The 25,757-nt window shown below is 42.4% G+C and overlaps 1 protein-coding gene across 1 annotated transcript in view; it reads left to right on the top strand.

Moving 5' to 3' along the window:
- Positions 1-25,757, top strand: part of CACNA2D3 (calcium voltage-gated channel auxiliary subunit alpha2delta 3) — an 864,056-nt gene that overhangs the window by 231,865 nt on the left and 606,434 nt on the right. The window contains exon 5 of the mRNA XM_040454466.1: positions 18,908-18,967. Coding sequence (XP_040310400.1) covers positions 18,908-18,967 — 60 coding nt within the window. The remainder of the gene's footprint in view (positions 1-18,907; positions 18,968-25,757) is intronic.

Genomic DNA, 25,757 nt, shown 5'->3' with positions numbered 1-25,757 from the left:
GAAAGAAAAGGAAAGAAAAGGACAGAACCCAGGAAAGTCACTGGTCTCTTCTGGTTTGTATAAACTAATTTTCAGCATATAACCAGTGTGTATGATATCATCAGTTTAATCAGTGTATGTGTCCAGAAGCAAGCTAATATTTGGGGGTGTGGTTTCCTTATAACCTTTCTTGCTATGTTTTTTCAACCTGCTTACACTTCCCCAAGTAAGGACAGCTTAATTAACAGCATAGAAATAATCACAGATATGTATACCTATAACATCAATATCTCCGGGCTATGATAGGTCACTGAAAGTGTTGTCTCTCCTCCCCCAATGCCCCCAGGCCTGAAACTTTATGAAAAAACATTGTTCTTTTATTAAAAAAAAAATCTGTAAAATACTTTAATGACACAAACTTTGTTTTAAATAGTGGTTTAGAGTAGGACTAAGTTCATTCTGTTGGTGGAATGCAGTTAGACTTGGCTGTGCTGGAGAGCCGCGGCTGCACTGGGGAGCTGTCTGCATGGTTGTGGGACAAGCCAAGGCCTTGTGCTTTCCTCTTAATCTCCTTCCCTGTGTCCATCCGCCATGGGCCTCTCACCACCTTGAGTCACTTCTCCTCTGGCACCTCCTTGGACTCAGGTGGTATGAAGTTCAGCCTTGCACTGATGGTCCAGGTGTTGCCCCAAGCCGGCCCCCGATCTGCTGTCTCGCCATACTTAGCTCTGTGCCCAGACTGTTCTGTCCTTTGTTCCTGAAGCTTATCTTTTCTCTGAATCTGTGTACGTCCTAAACACCTTCTAACATTAGAAGAAAACCTGTCTGCTCTGTCTTCCTGGCTTCAGTAGTGGAAGTCATTGTTTCTTCCTTCAACTCCTCCACCTCGTGAGTTGGAAATCTGGCAAATAGCATCAGGGGTAATTATTAATTATTGCCAGATATGGCTGTAAATTCCTAGGGGGCAGAGACAGGGTTATTTTAGCTCCCTTCAGTGCCTGGCACTGCCTGGTTCTTTATATACAGTAGATGCTTAATAAATATTTGTTGACTAATAGGTTTCGTGTCCCTTCAGGTGAGCTGCTCTTAATTAGTTTAATAATAGAGCCCCCCCCCCCTTTTTAATGTAGCATACAAACAGTGGGAAAATCTTTTGGGGATGAGGTGGGATATAAATAAACGCTAATAAATTATTATAAGCATTCCAAAATGTTATTGTTAACCAATGATCTTTTCCTCCATTTGGTGTTCACTTTCCCCAAAAGTGAGAAAATCTTTAATTAGTGCTGTTTGTATATGAGCTGTGAGTCGACCTTAGAATTCTGCTAGATGCCATTGAAGCCTAATTCTTAGACTCCCGTGGTTGAATGTTCACAATAGAACACACTTCTAAGGATCATTTTAATGTATTTAACTTACTATTATCTGAATAATATTTATTTAGTGTTTCTTGTCACAGTTATTGCAAATGATAGTAATTTAGCTAGTTAATCTAAAATGGGTTGTTGTGCTAAAGACGCATAAAAGATCCCAATTAAGAACCAAGTAAATAAGTAAGTCTTTAAAGGAGATTTAAATCTCTCCACAGACTTGCTCGGGATGAGAACTTTCCCTGTGTTGATGGTGATTGGCAGGTTGTATTCACTAACATGGCAGGTGCCAAGGAGTCATTGTATGCTTTGAAGGAAATCAGACAACAAAACATATTGAATTCCACCCTAGTATACTAAAAACACCTCTTTGTTATTTTGGTGACAGTGTTATTGAAATATAATTCACATATCATATAATTTTCCCCCTTATAAGGTGTACAATTCAGTAGATTTTAGTCTATTTATAGCTGTACAACCATCACCACTATCAATTTTAGAACATTTTCATTACCCCATAAAGAAACCACAATACCTTTAGCCATACACTGCATGGTCTTTTGTGACTGACTCCCTTTATTTAGCTTAATGTTTACAGGGTTCATCCATGTAGTGGTGTGAATCAGTTCTTCATTCTTTTATATTGCCAAATAATATTCCATTATATGGATGTACCACATTTTATCCAATTCATTGCTTGATGGACATTTGGGTGTGTCCACTTTTTGGCTGTTAACAAATAGCACAGCTATGAACATTTGTGTGTAAGCTTTTGTGTGCACAGCGCTTTTTGTTTTCCTTGAGTATATACATAGGAATGGAATTAACTGGTCCTATAGTTAAGTCTGTGTTTAACCTTTCAGGGTACTTCCAGATTGTTTTCCAAAGTGACTGTATTGTTTTACCTTACTAGGAATACTTTTACTGTGAGAAACTAGGATCATGCAGTATATAAGAGGGTTTCTACATTTGCAAACTAGTACATTAGTTCACACTTCAGAGTTTTTCCCATTGATGGTTTTTTTCTAACAACTTTATTGAGGTATAATGGACATCCAGTACAATTCACCCATTTTAAGTGTACAATTCAATGATTTTAGTAGATTTGCCAAGTTGTGTGTATATCACTATAATGTGGTAATTGATGCACATCACATTGTCTGGACATCTTCATCACTGCAATATGACCTCTCTTCCCATTCCCATTTATTTGATCTGTCCTTACTCATTTAATGTTGTCATTTGCTGGCCCAGGTGGTAGCTGGGCCAAAGGGCTGAGAAAACCTCATGGCTAAAACTGAGACACTTATATCAACTTAATTTTTTATTTCTTTTCTTTTCCTTTGAGAGGTGGGGAGAGAGAGAGAGCGCAAGCAAGTGAGAGCACAAGTTGGGGAGAGGGGCAGAGGAAGAGAGAGAAAGAATCCCAAGCGGGCTCTGTGCTCCGCATGGAGCCTGATACGGGGGTCGATCCCATGACCCTGGGATCATGACCTGAGCCACAATCAAGAGTCAGACACTTAATCAACTGAGCCACCCAGGCGCCCCTCAACTTAATTTTTTTCAAGTTCACAATTTCATACTGCAATTTTGAAATCCAGAACTCTCTGAAAATTGAGAATTTTTCGTAACTCACTTGATCTGAAATGACAGGTGGGTATGTATAATATTTATTTGTTCTATTTAATGTGAATAATCATGTCTTACTACACAAATATTAATATTTGATTATGGGGTGCTGCCCTAGCTCTCACTGGGGATTTGTAATAAATACAGATACGCGTATTCTTTCATCTTTTAAAATCCAGATGAACTAGCATAGCATACTGGCCCCAATGGTTTTTTTTTTTTTTTTATGTTTATTTATTATTTTTGAGAGAGAGAGGGACACACAGAGTGTGAGCGGGGATGGGGCAGAGAGAGGGAGACACAGAAACCAAGGCTGGCTCCAGGCTCTGAGCTGTCAGCAAAGAGCCCAACGTAGGCCTTGAACCCACGAACTGTGAGATCATGACCTGAGCCGACGTCTGGTGCTTAACCGACTGAGCCTTGCAGGCGCACCCCACCCTGCCACAGTGTTTTGGTTTGTCTGTTTAAGTTTATTTATTGAGACAGAGAGGAGAGAGAGAACACGAATGGGGAAGGGGCAGAGAGAGAGGGAGAAAGAGAATCTCAAGCAGTTTCCATGCTGTCAGTGCGGAGCTCAGCACAGGGCTCAATCTCAGGAACTGTGAGATCATGACTTGAGCCAAAATCAAGAGTCGGATGCTTAACCAACTGAGCCACCCAGGTGTTTCCTGGCCCCAACGGTTTTAGATGGTCTTATGGACCTATTTTTGCTTTTAGCAACCAGCACCTCAGGGCCTTTGCACTTGCTGTTTGGCTGTTCTTCCTGGAGGGTTATTCCTCCAGATATCCTCTGGGGTCCTTTTTGTTACTCAGGTATCAACTTTGCAGGGATCCCCTTGCTGACCACCCCAAATATTTGTACTGCTGTCATTCTCTACTGTGTTGCCTTGTTTTATAATTTTCAGGACACTTATCCTCACCTACTGTGATCTAAGATATTTGTCCCCTTGCTTGCTATCTATGTCTCATCCAACATAAGTCCCATAAAATCAGAGGTCCTAGCTGTTGATTTGCGGGGATGCTGCTGAAAGGCACTGAGCGGTACAACGTGAAGACCCCCTCTCCCCCCGGCTGTTGCAGCCTGTCCCTGCTGGAGTGTCTGCTGCTACTGAGCCAATTCTGCTTGGCTCACCCACGGGGAGGGAGCTGGACTTGACCTAACAGTCAGTGCTTTGGAGCTGCCCTCAGACTACCTAAGGCTGCTGCCTCTCCCAGAGCATCAAAAACTAAACGTCTGGTCTTCACTCTTGTGCCAGCCTGTCACCATGGAGATGGAAACAGAAAGTTCTCGGAGTGGTCTCCAGGACCCAAAGGGAGGACCCCTCAGCAGTGAGAGATATTAGACAATCACCGGCCTTCAGATTATCTTCTTTTTTCTTCAAATCTAGATTTTCATCCATGTTTTTGGGACAGGAAGAAAGTTGTAACCAAAATCGGTCTGCTCATTCTCTCGTCTCTCATCAGATAACTAGGTGATGGGCATGCTTTCTGATATAACACACAAGGTAACAGAATGTGTAATTTCTGTTCTAGCTCTTTCGCCCCTCAATTTACACCTGGTTTTACAGCAAAATACTCGTGAAAGTCAAGGTCTAGGCAAGAATCCTGGCCTCAGTTTATTTGCTTGTTAGATTTAAGTGTCTTTGCTAAAGGACCAGTTGAGACAGCTGCTTGTGGCCATGGTTCTGAGGGCCCTTGTCACTCCAGAGTGCCTCCATGTTGGCATCGACGGTTTGAGTCTTCCTAAAGTTTAACCAAGTGAGAGTGTTGTGAGTTCCACTCCTAATCTCATACCTCACCTGCTGCGTCACTTTGGGGTGGCCTCTCCATCCCTGTGAGACTGTTTCCGGTTGGTGCAGTGGGGATGTGATAGCCCCCCGAGGGTTTATGGTAAGGCTTAAATGGACAACCATTTGTAAAGTTGGGCACAGAGGAGGGCCTTGATCATGTCCGTTCCCTTCTTTAGCATCTGCCTAGGATTGCTTGATTTGCTCAAAACGATTTCACTCCTTTGGAACACTTGTGGGAATTTGAAAACCACGGAAGCTCAAATATGTTTTATGAATTTGCCTAAACTACGTACAATGGCTGATACTCAACTCCTTTTGATTCACAAAATGGAAATTTGGTATGGTTGAACTTACTACTTCTGTGTGCGTCTATTTCACAGTAAACGCAGGCGGGGAGGGCAGCAGAGGGGTGAACACGGAGGGTCAGTGCCTTCAGTGCTTTGTGCTGAACCTAAGGCTCCATTCTGTTTGGTCCTTAAGAGCACTGGAGAGCTACAAGAGCCCGAACTGCAAGGCGTGCGGGGCTGTGGAGGGGCTTGTGTGTGAGCAAGGCATGACGAATGTCAGGAGCAAGCACGGTCTACAAATGAGGCATTGCATAGACGTCGAGAGAATTTAAGGTTTTGGTCCTAGTTTACTTTTATGGAAAGTGGATTGAGTCCTTCGTGGGCTCCGTCTTTTCTTCATTAAAAAGGAAATCCTCAAATCTTGTACCACTATCATGTGTTTCTATATCTGCGTATTTCCTTGCCATTTTGAAATAAAGTTATAATTAAGGGTTGACAGAGGAGAGAGTTGAAACCGAGAGAATAAAACATAAAAATAACTTCCCATAAAAATTCAAACTTTATATGCAATTTCAGTTCATTACCTGGGCATTAAAAAGGGGAGAGTCAGCTTATCTTTTAAGCTAGCATCTCATCCTTGGAAATGTAAAAATGTGAAGTTTGGTTCTGGAGGGTGAAAATGTCATTTTTTGAACACAGAGGAACATACGAGAATTAGAAGGGACAAATAACAGAAAATGAGCTGAAAGATACACTTCGTTCAGAGCCTATCCCCCTTGGTTTACTCAGCTCCCCACGGGCACCCCAGGATCGGTTCCCTCGCCACCCCGTGTTTTGAGTTGGAGCCATCATCTTCTTGAAAGTATCGGACAAGGTTCAGAGTATTGGCGTCAGGATTTTATTTCTACATTGTGGGAGGAGGGCCTTTCCTGAGGACATTGAAGCAGGGGGCTTGTGTAAAACATTTGGGGACCAAGGTCATGGGAATAGTCTTATTTTTCATTATTCATTCTTGATTTCATTTGGAATAAGCTTCACACATAAGTACATGTGTTTTACTTTACCTTAGAGGAGTAAAAAGCAGCTTGGGCCTATTTACCCAAGGTCCTTCAAAAGTCAAGTGTGACCCAGGCCATTTGGACGTTTTTTCCTCTAAAGCTCCCAGTATGTTATGATGTGAAGAAATGACAAAGCATATTTCAAGTTGTGACATATTTTAAATATTTACGTTGAACAAATTACTGCTTTTTAACAAACGTATACAATATAGTTGAACTCTTCCCAAGAAAATAAAAGATAGTAAAAAGAAGTAGTAATGTATCATAGACTATGTGGTTCAGGCACTGAATGAAACAGCTTCTCCCTCCAGTGCAGTGGCTTCTCTTTGACTGCATCTGGAATCTCCTTAGGAGATAAAGTGGAAAGTCTAAGTTTAAGGCCCTTGGAATTGGAGGCCTGGGTCCAATGGCTGGGCCTGGAAAGGATTGTAGAGCTTCCCTGAGCTGGGTCATCAGGGGGCTTCCCAGGACAGTTCTTATTACTGCCTTTGTTACTGTAAGCATGTTTTCATCCTCAAACCTTCCTTCTCCCTGAATTCCCTTCCTGCCAGGGCCTAAATCTCTCCTCCCTCCCTCCCTCCTTCCTTTTTTTCTTTCCTTCCTTCCTTCCTCCCCCCACCCCAACCTACCTGCCTTCCTTCCTTCCTTCCTTCCTTCCTTCCTTCCTTCCTTCCTTCCTAGTATTTTCATACAGGAATCTGGATTACTCTCCCAAACTTCAGTTCCTCCCACTTTTCTGTTCCCTGCACATTGGACCTTGCTCCTACCTCTGCTCTAAAATGGTTCTTTCGTACTTAACCCTCCAGTTCACTCAGGTTTGGCCAGAAAAGCCAAAAAGCCTGTAGGTATTCTAAGTAGGCAGGGATTAACATAAGGAGCTTAAAGCTCACTTGATAGTTGGCAGAACCGGGGGCACGAGGTTCAGGGAAGCTGCTGCCCAAGTGCATAGATTCGGGAAGGGCCATGGTCACGGGGAACCACCACCAGCGGCCTGAGCCTCTGTACACTCAGTGGGTAATTCTCAGGAGGGCATCTGGATGACACCAGCAAAAGACCTGTGCCATCTGCAGATGCCCACACACTTGCCCATAGCTTCAGTTGGAGAACATTGGCATCTGCCGTTTTTGCCTTGTAGGTCTCTCTGAATCTAATCTGAACCCCTGCTGGTAAGGGATTCTAGAACAGGTAGTTTTCAGGCTTCTAGCCCTTGCCATAGAAGGGGTTGCTTCAGTGATGCTGAGAATCCACAGGCAGCATCCAGCATATGCCCTTCTTCAGCAGATCTTCCATCATTACGTTACTTGCTGTCACTCTGAGCTTTCGCAACACCTGCCAGCCTTCTTTTCTCAAGTGTTCCTTCTGAGCTCCATCTGCCTCTCTGACCATTCCTTGGTGTCTCCTGGGGGTGGTACTGGCTAGTGGTTAACAGCACCAAACCAGTTACCATTACTCTGTGCCCTCATTCTCTCTGGCCTGTTGGCCTCCGAGTCTTGCAGATTCACTCTTCTGAATAGCTTTAACGTGCTTTTTCTGTAGTCTTTCTCTTCATTGCCTCGGATCACCTTCTGAAAAATTTTTAAAAATCTATATAACTTCAGTAATACTTAGCTGCTTAAAACTCTCCAGCCTCCTTTTGTGCTACCTCGCTCCATGCAACCCCACCTCTACATGTGTCCATATACTGAACTTTTTGTGATTGCCTGAGTGTGTCTGTCATGTTGTCTTTTGCCTTGGGGTCTTTGCACATGCAGTTTCCTGATCCTGAAAGGACCTTCCTGTTTCCTGGGCTATTGCTTGTCCTTCTGGTGTCAACATAGATGAGAAGCCTCCTTGCACCTGTAAGCCTGGTCTAGTCGATCGCTCAGTGGGCTTTCTCCTCTTGGAACCTTTATCACATTGAGTTCTGGTTGTCTGGTTTTCTTTTTCCCTCCCTAGACTACAATGTCCTCAAGGGAAGGAGGTATGTCTTATAAACTTTATAGTCCCAGCCAAACACAGTACCTGGTGCATAGTAGGGTAAATAACGGATCTTCGTTAAGTTGCACAACAGCTGCATTTTGAGCATTGGCCATGCGCTCAGTGCTGTTTTAAGAACACAGCATGTCACTGTTTTGTGCGAGGTGGGATGGCGATGGTATCTCTGAGGAGGGGTCATGGGAGCTGCAGCATGGATGACAAGGAGGAGGGGGCAAACATCTGAGGATCCTTAGCCACGAGAACAGGAAGGGTGACAGAGACAAGCCTATGGTGATCTGGAGCCAGTGCAGAAGGAGGCCGCTGAGGGTGCAGGGCATATCATGAAGAGCCTGTGAGTCATGGTCATGAGTAATGGGAAGTCATCAGAGGGTTTCAACGGGGGAGGGATGCCATCAGAATTACTCTTAAAAGGTCCTTCTGGCAGTGTAGATGGCTTGGAGCAGAAGCTGGGGTCTTGTTAGGCTGGTGTCTAGGAACAGATGGTTGTGGCTTTGACTAGGTTCTAATGGGGAGATGATAACAAGGGTGGTAAACATAAGGTGTATTTTAGAGGGAGAGTCCAGAGGACTCGCTGATGGGTTGAAATATTTGTGTAATCAGTGACATTAAATTGAGCAGTTTCCCTGCATCAGTATCTTCTTGTTTCAGGTTTATCCGCTTATAATTTGTTTTTTCAGCAGTGCTCCCGGATTAGTATAGAGATGACTTAATGTCCAGAGGTCGTCATGTCACTCTTCTGCCCAGTTGGACCTCTTCAGTGCCCTGTCCCCGCTGTGCACGGGACACAGGATCCCTTCACCTAGTTCATTGTCCTTGCTCACCTGAGCCATACCTGCCTGCCTTTTGGCACCCTCCTCCCCTTTACCTCCCCCATTCCAGACCACCTGCAGCTCTGCAGACACACGGGTCTCCTACTGTGGAGCCTTTGCTGTTCCCTCCCCGTCATTTCTCTTGGCCATGTGGCTGACTTTCACTCATCCTTTAAGCCAGGCTCACAGTCACATCACTGATGAAACCTTCCCCACGGTGTCCCATGCCCTGGCAGGGTTATCTGTTTCCTGCTTTTGAGTTTTCATTGCACGTTACTCTCTCTGCCCTTTGTTTTCCCCACGTGTAGACTTGGGATACTCTCTGTGCTTTCTTTTATGGGATGGTTGTGAGGATTAACTGGATTGATTGACTCGAACGCTTAGAGCAGCTTCACATGGGGACAGGAGGGGTGAAACCCAACAGCTATTTGCTGTTGTCACCCATGTGGTCCTCCCATTGTGGCCCACACCACACTGTCTAATGATTTGCTTCTCCTCCCAACTAGACAACAAAGGTGCCAGTTGTCTTCATGGCCCAAGCCCTGGCATAATTCTTCTGATACGTGTCATCATCCTCATCACGGCCGTTGGTGTCATCATCAACAATGAGAAGACCTAACACCAATGGGTGTTTACTGTGTTCCAGGACTTTGGCCCAGAGTACTCTCTCTCTCATGAAGTAGCTGGAGCCAGGATTCAAAGTCAGGTTGTCTGACCCCAGAGCCTGCTCTCTGGACCAAAATATGTTGCCCCCTGACCCCCAGCTGAAGTTGCCTGGTAAATACTTGCATGGACAGATAGAAGGAAAGAATAAAAAGAGAACTGGGATAGGTTTTCTATGCATCAAATTTATGTAAAACTCCATCTTGAGTAGGTAAAGTCTGAATGGACGTGGAGGTTGCTCTGTGTTTTTCCGCTTTCAAGTCGAAAGAACCTTTTCTTTCCCTGGCCATTGTTTGGGGCCAGGGGCTAGGAACTGCCTGCCACACTTATTGGCCTGCTCCACGTCTCAGGTGCCATCCGTCAAAGGAGCTTGCTTTGGCAAACAGCTTAATTTCTGTGTTTGTGCCATTCTGAGGACATCAGTCAAATCTCTCAATAAAGGCCCTGGCCTCATTCCATTTTCAGCCTCACCGATCATGGATTTTGCTGCAGAAGCTGGAAAAGACTGGTGGGTTCTGAAAACCAGTCCTTAAGGAGCAGGTGCACAGCCTTGTGTTTGTGAACACAAGGTTTGGAGTCCTCTCCTTGGCAGCAGAATCGACGTTCTCATAACCTCCATGTAACTGTGAACTTGAGGCGTTGTTCCAAGTTCTCCCCATATGAGAGCCAACCGTGGGAGGCATAGACTCTGTGAGCTTTCCTTGTTACAGTCAAGCTGTGTTATGCCTGAACATCTTGTCTCTTCTCCTGCCCCATCATAATAATTTCTTGCACTTGCGCGGAATCCTTAGGAAATGTTTTGTGTCTACATTCTCACCAAGTTCACACACTGAAGTAAGAGGAAAGATGGTATTATTTCAGGGCCTCAGATAAGAAAATCAGGGCTCAGACAAGTTAAGGTTTTTCCCAGAAGAAGCAGCTAATGAGTAGGGTGATCTGGATTTAAACCCTTGTCCTTGGGCTCTGAGACGTGTTCTCATTCTGCTGGACCAAAAGCTTCTTGTGGGTCAGGATTAAGTTATTTATTGCTTGATGTCCCACTCAGTTCTTGGTACCATTCTGGTTACTTGATAGGTTCTCATCAAACACTTGTTAAAGTAAGTTGAACAGAAGGGAACTACAACTCAGAATAGAAACTCCGTAGGACAGATTTTCCCACTGGCAATAACACCTTGTTAACTTAGATGTGCCTTGTCTTATGTAGATGTTCCCATCATCCTTAGCTATCTGGATGGTACCTTCCATACTCTGCCATTGTGGGTTTCACACCTCCGAGTAAGTCCTGGAAAAGATGTAATTAAGGGCTGGAACAGGATTTTTTTTACTGTTAAGAGTCCTCTGGGATAGGTGATTTCCTTTCGTTGTGGAAAACAAATGTTTATCCTCAAACTTCTATAATCCCGTTCATCTTGGACTTTCCCCTCCATCCTGGACTGCCCCCTTAGGAAGTTAATGATAATTTCATTGCCCACAAAGGAAATAGCCCAGTTATCCCACAACTGAAGAGTTCTGAGGGAACTTTTCAAGGTTTGTGGTTAAGTTGACTTGATTTTGGTAATAAAGTAAGCCATTCCCAAGAAGGCTATGTAAACGGAGGGCCATTCCATAAGATCCCGGATCATCTGAAAACGTTGCTTGTCTTTTCTTCCTAACTCCTCCCAGCTGCCATGGTCCTTGGGCAGCCCCTTGAGCAAAGTTTGGCTGTTTCTATCCGTAGAGGCTTCGCACATGTTGCACTTGGGCAAATGCAGCCTTATCTGTAGAATGAGGTGGCTTTGGTTTGGAAATTGGCTATACTTGCTGATAACAGGCATTAATTTAATCAGCCTCAAATTGATGACAGCTATCTCCTGTGGATACAAAGGTAGTTTGCTTTGATTGTGATCCTGTCTTCTGATGAAAGGTCTAGGCTTATTTTGTCTTGTAAAAGTCTGATGTAGGCTTATGTAATCTGATGGAGCTGGGAAGGGGGAGGAGTGGAGGAAGGGAGGAGAGAGCCCCAGGTACATGCTCGATGTGTTTGCTCTTTTGTTCTGTTACCTGCTTTCTCTGGAAACTTTATAGATTAGCTTTTATAATCTACTTTGAAATGTTTGCTGTTTTTAAAGCAGAAGCAATCTTTGCAGTTTTCAGGCAGAAGGTCATTTTATACAAAATGTTCATTCGTGTGCAACAAAGCTTATTTCTTCTACAGGAACAAAGAAATAATGAAGGCTCCTTAAAAGCTGTTTTTCTCTAAAGAAATGATCATCTTGATAGTTGGTGATTTATATGTGTCATTTCTATTGGAATTGAAAAGTAAAAACATTTGTATCAATAAGGATTACTGAATATTGTGAAGCTCTCAGATATGACTCTAACTGTGGATTTCAGCATTTCTCACTGGGAGGGAAAGCAGTCTTCTTTAATTGTGTCCATCTTTCCAGGTAATTTCCTTTGGCCCTGGTTTATTGCCTGAAGATCTTTCATAGATGTGGCCTCTGTGTAGGTCTCTGAGATCTGGCTGCTACCAGCACATTTTCTTGCCTCCAGAACTTTGTGCGCAATGTTCCCATGGGCTGGAACACTGGTTCAGCACCTTTCCTTCTTCTGTTTTCCTTTAGAGCACAGCTTGATGTCACTTCTTCTGGGAAGCTTCCTAGCCTCCTGGCAGTATTCTTTGTCACTTGTCCCTTTATGTTGCACTTGCTGTTTTCCTCATGTGTGGCCCTCACCCTTCTGTAAAGCACCTCATGTTTCATGGCTCACTGGTGGTACAAGCCCCACACTTTGGGAAGTAATGATCTGACTATTCTAGTGCAAAAGCAGCAAAGATGAATCAACACTGTGACAGAGTAGTAAAAACTCCATCCCAAGAACAAAGGGGAAGGGATTTCCATGCCAGAAGGAATTAAAATGTAAGTTTGAACATCTTACACCCCCCCCCAACTTAATAGGTCTTAAACTATTGATTTATGACCCCCCCCTTTTTTTAAGTTTACTATTTACTTTGAGAGAGCAAGAGCAGTAGCTGGGGAGGGGCAGAGAGAGAAGGAGAGAGAGAGAGAGAGAGAGAGAGAGAGGAGAGAGAGAAAGAGAGAATATCTCAATAAGGCTCCATGCTGTCAGTGTAGAGCTCAGTGCGGGGCTCGAACTCATGAACCATGAGATCATGACCTTAATTGAAACCAAGAGTCACACACTTAACTGACTGAGCCATCCAGGCACCCTGATTTCTGACCCTTCATACAAGAAAGGAGTGTTTGAAATTAGCTCTGGGAACAAATCAATCCCATTTTGTCCAGATTCTCAGAGACACATTGTCATGTGCTGACAGAATTTTAATGAGGGTAGAGATTTTTCATTTTATTTCTGGGATCAATTGAATTTGAAATCTGGGATGCAGATAGAACCAGGGTCTCCTCTGTCTTCGCTGCTGTAGACCGTCAACATGCTGAGTTCAAGCCCTGCCCTAAATGGTGCCAGGGTAGCATTACCCCTAGGTGCACACTGATGGGCAAAAGGTGTAACTCTTCCTGCATCAAACTAGCTCTTCAAGCAAATGCCGCTGAATCTAGTGTAAGGAAAACATGAACCATGCGACACTGGGTATGGTCGTGATGGCAGTGGTACTGTCTTCTGGTCATTCTGTATGGTTATTCTTCTACACCAAGTTTAGTGCTTGTTGGGTTTGAAGGAAGTCTCACGTGATCTCTAACCCTGGTATTCTTGACAATTCAATCATTAGCTTCAAGTGAGTCGTCAGTATAGCCCAAAGCCATGTTAGTGATTACAGGTTTTCCTTAGAATCCCCTCAGTCGAATGTAATCCCCCCTTTTTTTTTGAAAAATAATTATGTATTCATTCCAGAAAAAAAGGCAATAAAAATGCAGGTACGATTATTAAATGTACTGTTGCAAAATGAAGCACATTAAGTGCTTTGAAATCTTTGTTAAATTCCAATATCCCATTATAACAGCATTTATAAGCCAAAGCTTTTTAGTTTTAACATGAGAAATAAAAATATCATTTTTCTTTGCTTCTCCATATGGTTTTTATATTTCTGTTTTGCTTTAAGGATTTCTGTCTGTAATGGTTCCCTCCTCCGCCTTTCCCCCTTCTTATTAAAATTTTTTTCTTTTCATTTGTACATAATTTGTTCATTCTGATAGACTCAGTAGGAGTCCAGTAGTAAGTTACTATCACATTTTCTCTTACCTTTCCCACCTCTCACTGTACTGTCTTTTCCCCTATTAAGCCAAAATGATCAGGAACAACAAAAACAAAAAATAAAATACAAGTAGAACAACAAAAAAAATCATTTTCTTCTTCTGATCCAGTTTTTACGGTGACTTGGTGTCCTGTTTTCCCCCCTCCTCAACCATGACAGGAAGTTTGACCTCTATAGCTGTCATCTTGATTTAAGTGTTTTGGAGGAGGAGACTGGAGACTGTGTGTCCTGTAGCATCGTACTGATTATACGTGGGGTCACTGTAAGAAGAAATAAGATGTGATTTAAAATGAAACGCTTTAATATCCCACTGTTTCCCTTGGCAGTTTTGCCTTCACCGTAGCTGTAAATAGTGTCCATGGTCCATGGCTTCTAGCATTTCTTATTTATAAAGATGGCTTTTGTTTGTATTTATTTCACTAAAAGGGATGCGTTCTTTGGAAATATAAAGCCGCTGAAACATACATCACATCCTGAATGGCAACTTTTTGGCTTGTAGATGCTTTGTTCCAAGGCCAGCATGTATATTCTAGTACATTGTTATCATTTTTGTTGAGCGAGGGAATGCTTTGGCGTTAAAGTGGGGAGGATCCGCGGGCGGACAACACTGCTGTTTCCTTGCCTCAGAGCCCGGTTTTGAATACGAGTCTTCAAAGCCATTTTTATTTCCAGTGTTCAGTTTTAATTAAAAACCACATTCACAATTCTGTAATCCCATCTGCAGATCCAAAAGGGGAATTCATACAAGAGAAAATTAACTCATTATTATTAAAAGCACACTGCCTCTCCAATAGGTATAATAGAGTAACAGTTTCCCTCGGGCTCAGTGGTTCCTTATATTATAACTAAAATATTAGCAAATTTTAATTGATTTTTCTTACCTGCAAGCAGTGATCAAACTTATTTTTAAAACATACTTAATTTGATTTAGGTGATAAAGGGATTTGCTAGAAGCTGCTCTTTTCTACTGGCAAGCATGAGTTGGAAGTTGAGTGGTCTTGACTTTTTTGAAATGGTGATTCAATTTATTTTTATAATAGGAACTTTTGTCCCCAGGACTCTGTTTTAGGTAAATTTATGGCACATGATATCCTTCTTTTAAAATTTTTTTCTCATGTTTATTTTTTATTTATTTATTTATTTATTTTTAATTTTTTTTTTTCAACGTTTATTTATTTTTGGGACAGAGAGAGACAGAGCATGAACGGGGGAGGGGCAGAGAGAGAGGGAGACACAGAATCGGAAACAGGCTCCAGGCTCCGAGCCATCAGCCCAGAGCCTGACGCGGGGCTCGAACTCACGGACCGCGAGATCGTGACCTGGCTGAAGTCGGACGCTTAACCGACTGCGCCACCCAGGCGCCCCTCTAATGTTTATTTTTGAGAGACAGAGACAGAGCATGAGCAGGGAAGGGCAGAGAGTGAGGGAGACACAGAATCCGAAGCAGGCTCCAGGCTCCGAGCTGTTAGCACAGAGCCCGATGTGGGGCTTGAATCCTTGAACTATGAGATCATGACCTGAGCTGAAGTCAGACGCTTAACTGACTGAGCCACCCAGGCACCCCAGCACATGATATCCTTCTTAAGTAACATTTCTTTTAATTTGTGTGTCTTTATAAGAGTATTTCAGAAGAAAGATCAACTATCCTTTATTCTTTCCAAAAGCTACAAGTTCTTGGTGTGCTGTTTGTCATTACCATTGTGCATAACCGATGAGCTCGTTCTTGAGGATCTTCCCCTGAATTCTCCCATAAAATGTAGGCCTCTCTTCCAGTAGCCCCATACTGCATGAAGTATGTATCCTTTGAAAAAGAGCCCTGTTCGAAAGTACTTAACTTGCTTTCCATGAGATAACTATTATGTGTAGCTGCCAGTGGACCATCTGTTTTTGAATCTTATTTCTTAAGGTCTTGTAGTGAGCTTGATGGTAAAATATCTTCATGGAAACAAAAAATATGTGAGATAAATTAAGTTAAAAAAAAAAAAAAAGCACGTGGCAAATTTAACTTGAGAATGAACGTAAAAACTGGCCAGCAGGGTACTCGCTGCACCACACAGAGAACAGTGCTTTGCCTTATCTTAGTAGTCAGTACAATAGTATTGAATTGTTTCCAGTTTGTTACCTTCTCGTGCCCTATGACTTGTATTGCAGTGTTTGTGGTTGAACTGTATTACATTTCATGTTATGTTATATATGAATATGTTAAATGGTATTATGATATACATATATACACAAAGGTAAAGGAAATGCTTTTTACTAAATATGCGAAATACATATCATGCTGTGTTCTTCCGTGATAATTTCAACTACCTATTATTTCCATCTTGTTCTCTTATTTGTTGGTATTATGCTGCTTTATTGTTTTTTTCATTTCCAGTTCACTTCTTTCAATATTTCCTGTCTTGGTCATCATGAAATTTTATTTGTTCTTATCTTTTTGTCATTTGTACATGTCATTAGCATTTCTTCTCTGGGTTCTCGGAGTATTTAGATGTCATGAAACAACCACTTCTGTGTGTTTAAGTAAATACATAATCAAAATGCATGAGTTTGTTTTTTTTATAATGTAAGTGCTCAGACATGTATATTTATGTGTAAATATATATTCATACACATTCTATAAACCTCAATATGAAACTGATTTCATGATACATACAGGGAAAATCTAAATCTGTTACAAAGATTAAAAAAAATTTTTTTAATTTTTTGAAGGAGAGAGAGACAGAGCGTGAGCAGGGGATGGGCAGAGGGAGAGGGAGACAGAGAATCCGAGGCAGGCTCCAGGCTCTGAGCTGTCAGCATAGAGTGCAACACGGGGCTCAAACTCAAAGGCATGAGATCATGACCTGAGCAGAAGTCAGAAGCTTAACCGACTGAACCACCAGGTGCCCCAATCTGTTACAGAGATTAAGAGAATAAGCTCTCTAGGGGTGCCTGGGTGGCTCAGTCGGTTAAGCTTCTGACTTCAGCTCAGGTCATGATCTTGCGATCTGTGAGTTCGAGCCCTGCATCAGGCTCTGTGCTGACCGCTCAGAGCCTGGAGCCTGTTTCGGATTCTGTGTCTCCCTCTCGCTCTGACCCTCCCCCATTCATGCTCTGTCTCTCTCTGTCTCAAAAATAAATAAACATTAAAAAAAAAGAATAAGCTCTCACAAATACATCAATTTCTTGTATCACTGTCTGTCACTCATCTGTCGAAGTGCCTTTGCAGACTGCCTTTGCAGACTGGGTCATGTGATTCCCGGTGGCTGACATACTTCATTGTCTAGGATGATTCTAGGAAGACTGTGATGCAATGAAAGGTTGGGGCCAATGGATCCAAGCTACGTAAATAGTGTCTCTTCTTAATTTTTCTTTTCTTCTGTTTCTCATCCTCTCAACTGTATTTTTCTCCTCTAGAAAGCATATACTGTCTTATAGTGAATATACACATGTACACAGATTTTAAAAAGACGAATGAAAGTTGAGAAAACTTGGAGAGCTGGTGCATATCATTAATCAAGGCAGCAGGGATGTATTCAGCTCTAAGATGAATGCTGTTTTTTTTGCCAGTGGTTCTCAGACTTTAGCAGCTTCCAAATCCCCTGGAGGGCTTGTTAAAATGGATTTCTAGGCCCACCCTCAGGGCCTCTGATTCTGTAAGATGGGATGGGGTATGAGAGCGTGCATTTTTAACACGTTCTGGTAAAACTGATGCTCGGGTGGGGGACTGCCCTTGGAGTAGCCCTGTTCTAGGGTCACCGTTTCAGGTGTTTCCAATGAGGAAACCAAGGCCTGACAGGGGAAGGGGCTTGAGTAAGATGTAGTGGGTTGTATCTAGGCTAGGGTGAGAACTGGGTCTTCTGGCTGTGGGTCTGTAGTGTTCTCCTGGGATCTGTTCTTTGATTCTCCAGAGAAGGTGAAGCCCCTTCCTGACTGTCTAAAGAAAGTGTGGGAAGCCAGATTTGCTGCCCTCCCAGATTCCTGTCTGTGGGCAGCACTGTCTCTGGCTGACCTATCTCTTTGCATGTTCTATGAAGAGAGCTTAGTGGTCTGTATTGGTGCCTAATGTTACCCACATATATTTCAACCTCTTCATTTCCATATCCAATTGAATAATTATTCATGGAACATTTGTCTGTTGATTTGTAATCATTTAGAGATTAATACCTGTGTCATCCTGTTTCAAACATGGCCTATTAAACTCAGGTCTGTGTTATGCCAAGAAAAAACAAGTTAAAGACAGCGCAGGTTACAAGAGTAACCAGAAGGAAAACAGAAATGGCTGGATTTTTACGTGAATCTAAAGGTTTTGCTTTTAGTTCGATGAAATTTTAGTGAAATATTATCTCACTAAGTGAGTTTTCTGCAACATCCTCTAACCTACGTTTTCAACTTAATGTTGGCAAATTCAAATTAAAGTAAACATGATTTTGATAGTTGACTAATTGCCTTCGAATGGAATTTCATGAAATTGTTTTCATAAGAATATGGATTGGTTGAATTTAATTGGCTAAGAAGAGTAACAAGAGTTGTATATTTAAAGGTTCTGGTTATTGATCTAATTTCAGCGATTTTCTTACTGGGATGCAGATGGTCACAGTGGCATTGATGTACCATAAATCCAAATAATTGTCACCTGATAATTACATACTAGAACTGGGTGCAGAAATAATTGCTTTGAATGAGTGAGGGAATTAAAATCAGTAGTATTTCCCAAACTGAAGGGGGAGAAAGTTAGCCCACATAGTGTTGGACTCAATTCAGTTCAATAAATCTTGTGATGAAGAAACATCTATATCTAAGGAATCACTCTTCTAGGTAGGTTTTGTCATTCTTATTGGGCCTCAAGGACCAGTGTCTTTGAGTTGTTACAAATTGCTATGAAAATGGATGCAGAGCACGTGTGCATTTATACACACATAACAGTAAATGTTTGCTGGAAAAATTTGATTTAATGATGAAGGCCAAACCCAGATTTTGACACTGATGTTACTGTCTCCAGTTTCATGGGAGGAAAGGGACCAGGTCACAGTGTGCATGCCATGATGCAGTCTGTCATCTGGGGGCAATGGAGAAGCATTTGCCTTTTTACATTGTTGGAATGGGATCTGGGCCACATTTCTGATCCTTCACGTTGCCTTCTCTCTTTTCAGCGTCTTGTGGAGGCTGCAGAAGAGGCACATCTGAAACATGAATTTGATGCAGACTTGCAGGTAACTGATTATAGTTGAGTTAAATTTTTTGTGTGTTGGCTGAAGAACGAGAAACACTAGGTATAGCAAAACACCAGCTTTCAGTGAGAGAGACTTTCAGGAGGATGCTATGCAGTTAAAAATAAGCCTGTCCATTTCTTGACAGGGCAGGGTGGTGATCCTCGACAATTTTCTACCCTGACAGTTATAGTGAATGATAACACACACTCATGTACATGCACGTAACCAGATTTTGACAAGCCCCTCCCCAGTTCTTCAGGACTTAACCAGTCAACTAACAATAATAAGCAGAACTCCTAATGGTATATTGATAAGATGGACAGCTTTGGACAGCAGAATATTAGCAAATCCCACTTCCCCGGCTGCATTTTAGGTGACTGAACACAAAATTGTGACGGATGTAATCTTGAATTGGCTGTTATATTATATCTAAAAATTAAATCATTCACTGACATGGCATTTGAACATGTAATTAATAAATTTCTTTCAGCAGCTTTTATATCCAACTATGACACACTTGCATTTGGCAGAGAAGGATTTTGATGTTGCCATATATATATAAAGCATATTAAAAGGCATCAAGGGAATTGAATAATACCTGGAGGTTCCTTTTGGTCCCTCTTGAAGGAAATTTTATCTGTATTGTCAAAATGAGTTCAGTGGTGTTTACCCCCTGCTAAGCAGACAGAAGGAATGAATCTTAATCCTTAAATCTGTACTTTGCTAGAGTGCATCTCCTTTAGTGGCGTGTGGTCACAATTAGGAAGTAGTGTTTATTTTGGTATGTTTTCATTTGTTGGAAATGACAAAGGCAGATCTAAGTATTCAAGCACAAAAGAGGTGGTGATACCAAAGGTACCCTTTGGCTGTATCTCTGTTCCATGGATGTCCCTCTTCATCACTCCCCATCTATGGGTAAAAAAATGCACACTCAAATGGGGGTAATGGAGGAAAGCTTAATAAAGGAAGTAGTTACAAAGGTATGGTTCTATTTCTATGGGATTATTTACAAAGGTATGGTTATAGAGAAACCAACAAGCAGTGATGTTCTACCCCAGGGTAAGCCACCCTCCTAGCCTGAGGAACATGAGTGGGGAGTGGTTTCCAAAACCCAGGAAGAGTAGCTGTATGGAAAGGTTATTTGATAGAGGGGTGCGGCCAGTCGTGGTAAGCTAGAAGGGTGGAATTTGGGGGGATAATACCCCAATAACAGTATCTAGCCTTCTGATATCTTGCTGGTACCCACCATTGACTGAATCCAGCTATTGAAGTGGTTGATGTTGTTCTGTCTTCTGAAGCATTTGAGCTAGGTGCATAAGGGTGAAGAATTGGTCTGCAGGGGAAAGAGAAACTATCAACCCCCACCACTTGGTAGTCATTTTCAGGCATAATACCAACATATGAAGCCAATAGAGCCAGGACGGTAGCCAAACAAAAGAGATTCCAGGGAGAGGTGGAGAAGTGCTGGGGACGATCAGTAACAGTAGGATAGAGGTGGAGAGGCCAGCCCAGCTCTTTGGGCTAAGTTGCAGGAGAAGGGGCAGAGGAGTCAGCTGAATGGGGCAAGAAGCACCTTGTTTCCTACAGTCACACCTCCATGGCAGCCGTAGGAAAGTCCAGAGGCTATTTACTGGCCACATTTATCTTCAGTGTGCCTCCTCTTCACACAGTTTGGAGTTCCTAGAGTGGGCCAGAGGGACTGAATGGAAGCATCAGGAAGCAACTTTGCAACTGTGAGGATTGTAAGGACCTCTTGAATGTGTTGTCAAGAGAAACTGTCTCCTTCTCCTGGGGAATACTCTGGTTGTAAATTACAGAAACTCATATCAACTCAAAAGAGATTACCGTGTTGAATAAGAGTCCCTGAATCCACTCTAATAAGATGTAAATAAACAAGAAGATATAAATAGATAGGTAGATACATAAATAAATGATAAGGGAAAGCTTTTACAGTAGAATACCAACTAATAAATATAGAAGAAATAGTGGAGATAGAAGATTATAGTAATAATTCAGGCAGGAATCTTTAATGGATGCTAAACCTAGTATGAAAGAGTTTGATGAAGAACAGAATATCGACAATTTCAAAGTATCTGCCCACAAATTACTTACTAATTACAAAGGGGAATATAGCAACTTTACATGGAGAAACCTGGCAGACACTTCCTTAAACAGGCAATCAAAATTAATATCACTGATGACAAGACAAAGGGACATCAAGTGCCTCCTGATGTGTGTTGAGCCTTAGGACAGCATCCCTATGTAGAATTCTTGCCCAGAATGTGTAACCTGAATCTAATTATAATAAAACATAAGACAAATCTAGATTGGGGAATATTCTACAAAGCAACTGGCTAGACTGTTCAAAAATTCCAAGGTCAAGAAAGACAAAGAGGGCCGCCTGGGTGGCTCAGTAGTTTAAGTGTCTGACTCTTGATTTTGGCTCAGGTCATGATCTCATGGTTCATGGGTTCGAGCCTGCATTGGGCTCTGCACTGATGGTGTGGAGACTGCTTGGGATTCTCTCTCTCCCTCTTGCTCTGCCCCACCCCTGCTCGCTCTCTCTCTTGCTCTCTCTCTCTCTCTCTCTCTCTCAAAATAAATAAACATGAGAAAAAAAAAGACAAACATTGAGGACTTGTTCCAGACTAAAGGACACGAAAGGCACATGACAATGAAATGAGCAATGCTTGATCCTAAATTAGATTCAGAACCCAGAAGCAAAGATTTGAAAATGGACCCTGCATTAGATGATAATAATGTATCAATTTTCTGTTGAATTTTCTGATTTCTGTGTATTGTGCTTATGTAAGAGAATGTCCTTTTCTTGAGTTTTTCTGGAGCAAACATTTGCACCCACTGGTCCAAGAAATGAGTTTGTAGGAGAGTGAAAAAGATTATTGGAAGTCAGGACTAGTTTGGAAAATCTGGTGTTGATGGCTCATACAGTCAATTTTATTCTGAGATCAGTTGTCTACAAAACACGAGTGGGCAAGAGAGGGAATAATTTAATGACTTGAGAGGGTTATTTATCCTTCAGCAGAGAACAAATGTTGTGTGGTTTAGGTCAACTAACCTAGAGACACTCTTTTTTGTCCCTTGAAAGCTAGTGTTCCCTTCAAAAGTGCTCTGACTTCCTATTAGGAAGCTTTATAGTGGAATTCTGGTGTAGCAAACAGATTCCCTTGTCAAATGTGGTGCTGTAAGGATAAATGCAGCATTGGCATCTCTTTTCAAAAAAAAAAAAAAAAAAGAGCGACCGAGAAAAGAGCCTTTGGAGTGTTACAGTTTTTGTTCTCTTGGGAACAAAGAAGGGGAGCCCAGTTTTTCCTCCTTTGGTCATATGTTTTGTATAAGGTACAACAGAAATATTAGGGGCTACATTTGTGGTCTGAACTAGAGTAGAGGTTAAAAAAAATCTGTCAGTATTACAGAGTATCATTTACTACCTGGACCTCAGACCTTGGTGAAATCTTCTCTGGCTCAGAGTAAACCATGTGTGCTTTTGCGAGAACCTGTAAGAGAGAGGCCTTTGAGAAAATGGATGTGCATGGAAGAATGTGTGTCTTCTGAGATGAAGGTTTTGAAGCCGGGAAGCTTCAGTGCTATTAAGTGCAGGTCTTAACAGCTTGGATGTCAGCCTTGTTGCTATCACCGAGGTAGCAGGTCCGTGTATGGGCTCTGGGTTTATAGCTACGACAGTCCATTAGAGCTGATCAATTGTTAATCTGGGTTCCACTGACCTCTTGGCAACCCCTGCCAGTGGATTGTTTTTATCAAAAAAATTTCAGCCTACCATCTGCTCACAGTGAGATAATGCTAAGGACGTCCCTGTGCTATTAGCTCAGGAAGAGCAGAGGGAGCTGGGGGGTCTGTTTTCCTACAGAAAAAATAAAAGTGCTTTTGTGAAATTTCCTCAACTTTGTAGCTTCAAGTTGTAGCTCCCTCCTCTTTGTTCCCTACATAGAAAAGAAGTGATAAGGTCTGCCTCTTATTTCAGGTTAAATTGGAGCCTTTGCCTCCTCGCACCATTCAGGAGCTTTGGAAGTGAAGAGTTTGTTTTCCATTGGTAGAATCGTCAAAAATTACCACAAGAAAGTCATGTGTCTTTTATTGTCAGGATTTTATTTTTCATTTAAATTTTGTCTTACAGTTTCTCTAGAGGTTTAACATTTTTCTCATGGGCTTATGGCCTTCACATCATCAGTGTCCTTTGTAAGGTCTGTAAACATAGAATTAACTGTTCTTGACAAAAACTGTACTGGGGCAACAGGTAAAATACAATGTTGGAAGGGTAGCATGTGTGAACAGCCCACAATGCAGTGCCCTCCATGGAAACCAGACCTGCCTGGTCGTCTTTAGTGGCTGGAAAACTTGACTGTTGACACTGGGGTCAGTTCAGCCCTCTGGCTTGTCCCTCTCTATGGGAGGCCTGTGGGTTCTAGATGGGTCTTATCTTGGTTTTGTCCTTTATTCTCTGGTATCTCTCCCTTTGGGCAACTTATGATTGATACGAACAGAGGCTGTGTTAAAATGGCATCTTTGCTTTTTTATTTTGTGCTTTGAATTAACATAGGTTTTTTTTTTTTAAATATAAAGCTTATATGAGGTTGGTAATTATAATGTGAAGAGTTGAAGAAAAGAACCTGTGTCTTAATTATCACATGTGATTATTGTAGCGTTTCATTATTTTGATGCCAAACCCAACTGGAGTTGGGGAGAGAGTGGTGGGAGCAGACCCTAGGCCGGGTTATCCTAGCTACTAATGAATTTCCAGAAAACTAGGTCTACATATATAGTAGAACTTGGAGAGAATGCTTCTCCCCAACCTTGCTTACTCTTTCTTTTTGGGTTTTTCCATTGGCAGCGAAGAAGATGGAAAAAAAAAGTCCTTTTGACAGTTTACTAAAAACCTGCTTATCTTTGAACCGCAAACATATTTTCTTTGAAAGCTGTCTCCAATAAGTGCCAATTGCACAGAGCTGGTGCACAGCAGAAAAAAAAATGTGGTTTTGAATTGTGTATCCTGCAGAAGCCTTTTCCATTGCAAAGTTTTCTATAATAATTTTTCTTTGTTATTTTGTAAGTAATAGGAAAATAAAAAGCCTGGTGATATGCAGAAGGATAACAAAAGTGTAAGTGGGAAGGAACTGGGGAACGGAGTGTCTTGAACGTCCCTCCTTGTCATCCTCAAGCCTCAGACACCTACCTTGCAAACACCGTGGACTGACTTCAACGTTGGGGTGAGGGATTTGGAGTGGGAAGGATGCAAAGACCATGAGGGGAAATCTCCCAGCGGTTGGGCTGGTGGGACGCCAGCCTCCATACTTGTGGGGCCGCTTCCCACGGCCACCTCCTGGCCACCCCTGGTGCAGCATGAGGTCCCTGCTGAGGGAGACCCAGGTGAAAGACGGGGGCCCGTTTGGGAGCCCCAACATCCTCCGCTGTAGGCCACCTGTGTCACCATTCACTGGGAGGAGGAAGCCTTTCCTGGAAAGGATTAGGAAGGGCAGTGGAGCAGCAGGGCAGACCTGTCCTTTTCCCTGACAGTTTTTCCCTGCTGGCCAGTGAGGCATTGCCCTGGGGAAACCCACACGTTGTGGACGCAAGCCAAGGATGGCTTTAGTAGAAGTTCTTCCCGAGCGGAGGAAATCACAGTCCTCACTGGCTTTTACAGTTATTCCTGACAAGCCCCAGTCTATCCTCATCCTTTTTGCCTGAGCAACGGGTTGGCTCCTTGCAGAGGGAGGAGGTGGAGCACAGAAGCCCAGGCCCAGAATTAGAAAATGGTGCTTTTCATAGAGGTAGCGAATTGACTTTCTGTGCATAAGCAAGAAGGAGAGGGGTCACATCTATAGGAAAATAAATGAAAACAGAAGGAGATTTTCACACTTCCTATTAAAATAAGTGTTCCCCTCACCTCTGCCACTTTTTTCTGATCTAACTTCTGAGAACATGTCTATTGTTTTTTTTTTTTTCTTTCTTTTTATCAGCTTGGCAGGGGGTCACAGTTAGTCTGCATTTTAAGATATTACATTGGGATGTTTCTTTTTTTTTTTTTAATTTTTTTTTCAATGTTTATTTATTTTTGGGACAGAGAGAGACAGAGCATGAACGGGGGAGGGGCAGAGAGAGAGGGAGACACAGAATCGGAAACAGGCTCCAGGGTCTGAGCCATCAGCCCAGAGCCTGACGCGGGGCTCGAACTCACGGACCGCGAGATCGTGACCTGGCTGAAGTCTGACGCTTAACCGACTGCGCCACCCAGGCGCCCACATTGGGATGTTTCTTAGGGGCCACATGTCATTTATGCACAAGAGTAATGTGTAAATAGTTTCCCAAGAATCCTTAAATGTGAACATTCTAACATCAAAGTCACTCTGTGTACACAATTGTATTTGTTCATTTGGTTAGAACGTTATGACTTTACATAAGGTCAGGGCATGATTGAGCTTTGTGTTAATCAGTTGTCTGGTAGTCACATGTTATGCACAGGACCCCAACTGTTGGTCATGTGGAAGTGGAAGAAGAGGTGGCAGGTGGAGCCTCAGCTTGACCCAACACAGAGAACCTTGGCCTAGAGATCTTGAAATGTAGGTTCTAGTAGTTCTTGTCTACCCAGACCATTTACATGCTCAAAGATCTGCTACTGTGGTCTCTTTGCTCATCCATGAAATGATGTACTTGTAAGGTCTAGATGATTTCTAAGATTTCATCCATCTCTCGTGGGCTGTGATAATTCAACAATTGTCCATAACCTCCTCTGTGTCAGGCACTGTGCTATGCATAT

The sequence above is a fragment of the Herpailurus yagouaroundi genome, unplaced genomic scaffold, assembly GCF_014898765.1.
Source record: "Herpailurus yagouaroundi ecotype Mexico unplaced genomic scaffold, PumYag 213, whole genome shotgun sequence".
Lineage (NCBI taxonomy): Eukaryota > Metazoa > Chordata > Mammalia > Carnivora > Felidae > Herpailurus > Herpailurus yagouaroundi.
Note: the sequence above shows the minus strand (reverse complement) of the source record. Positions and strands in the feature narration are given on the sequence as shown.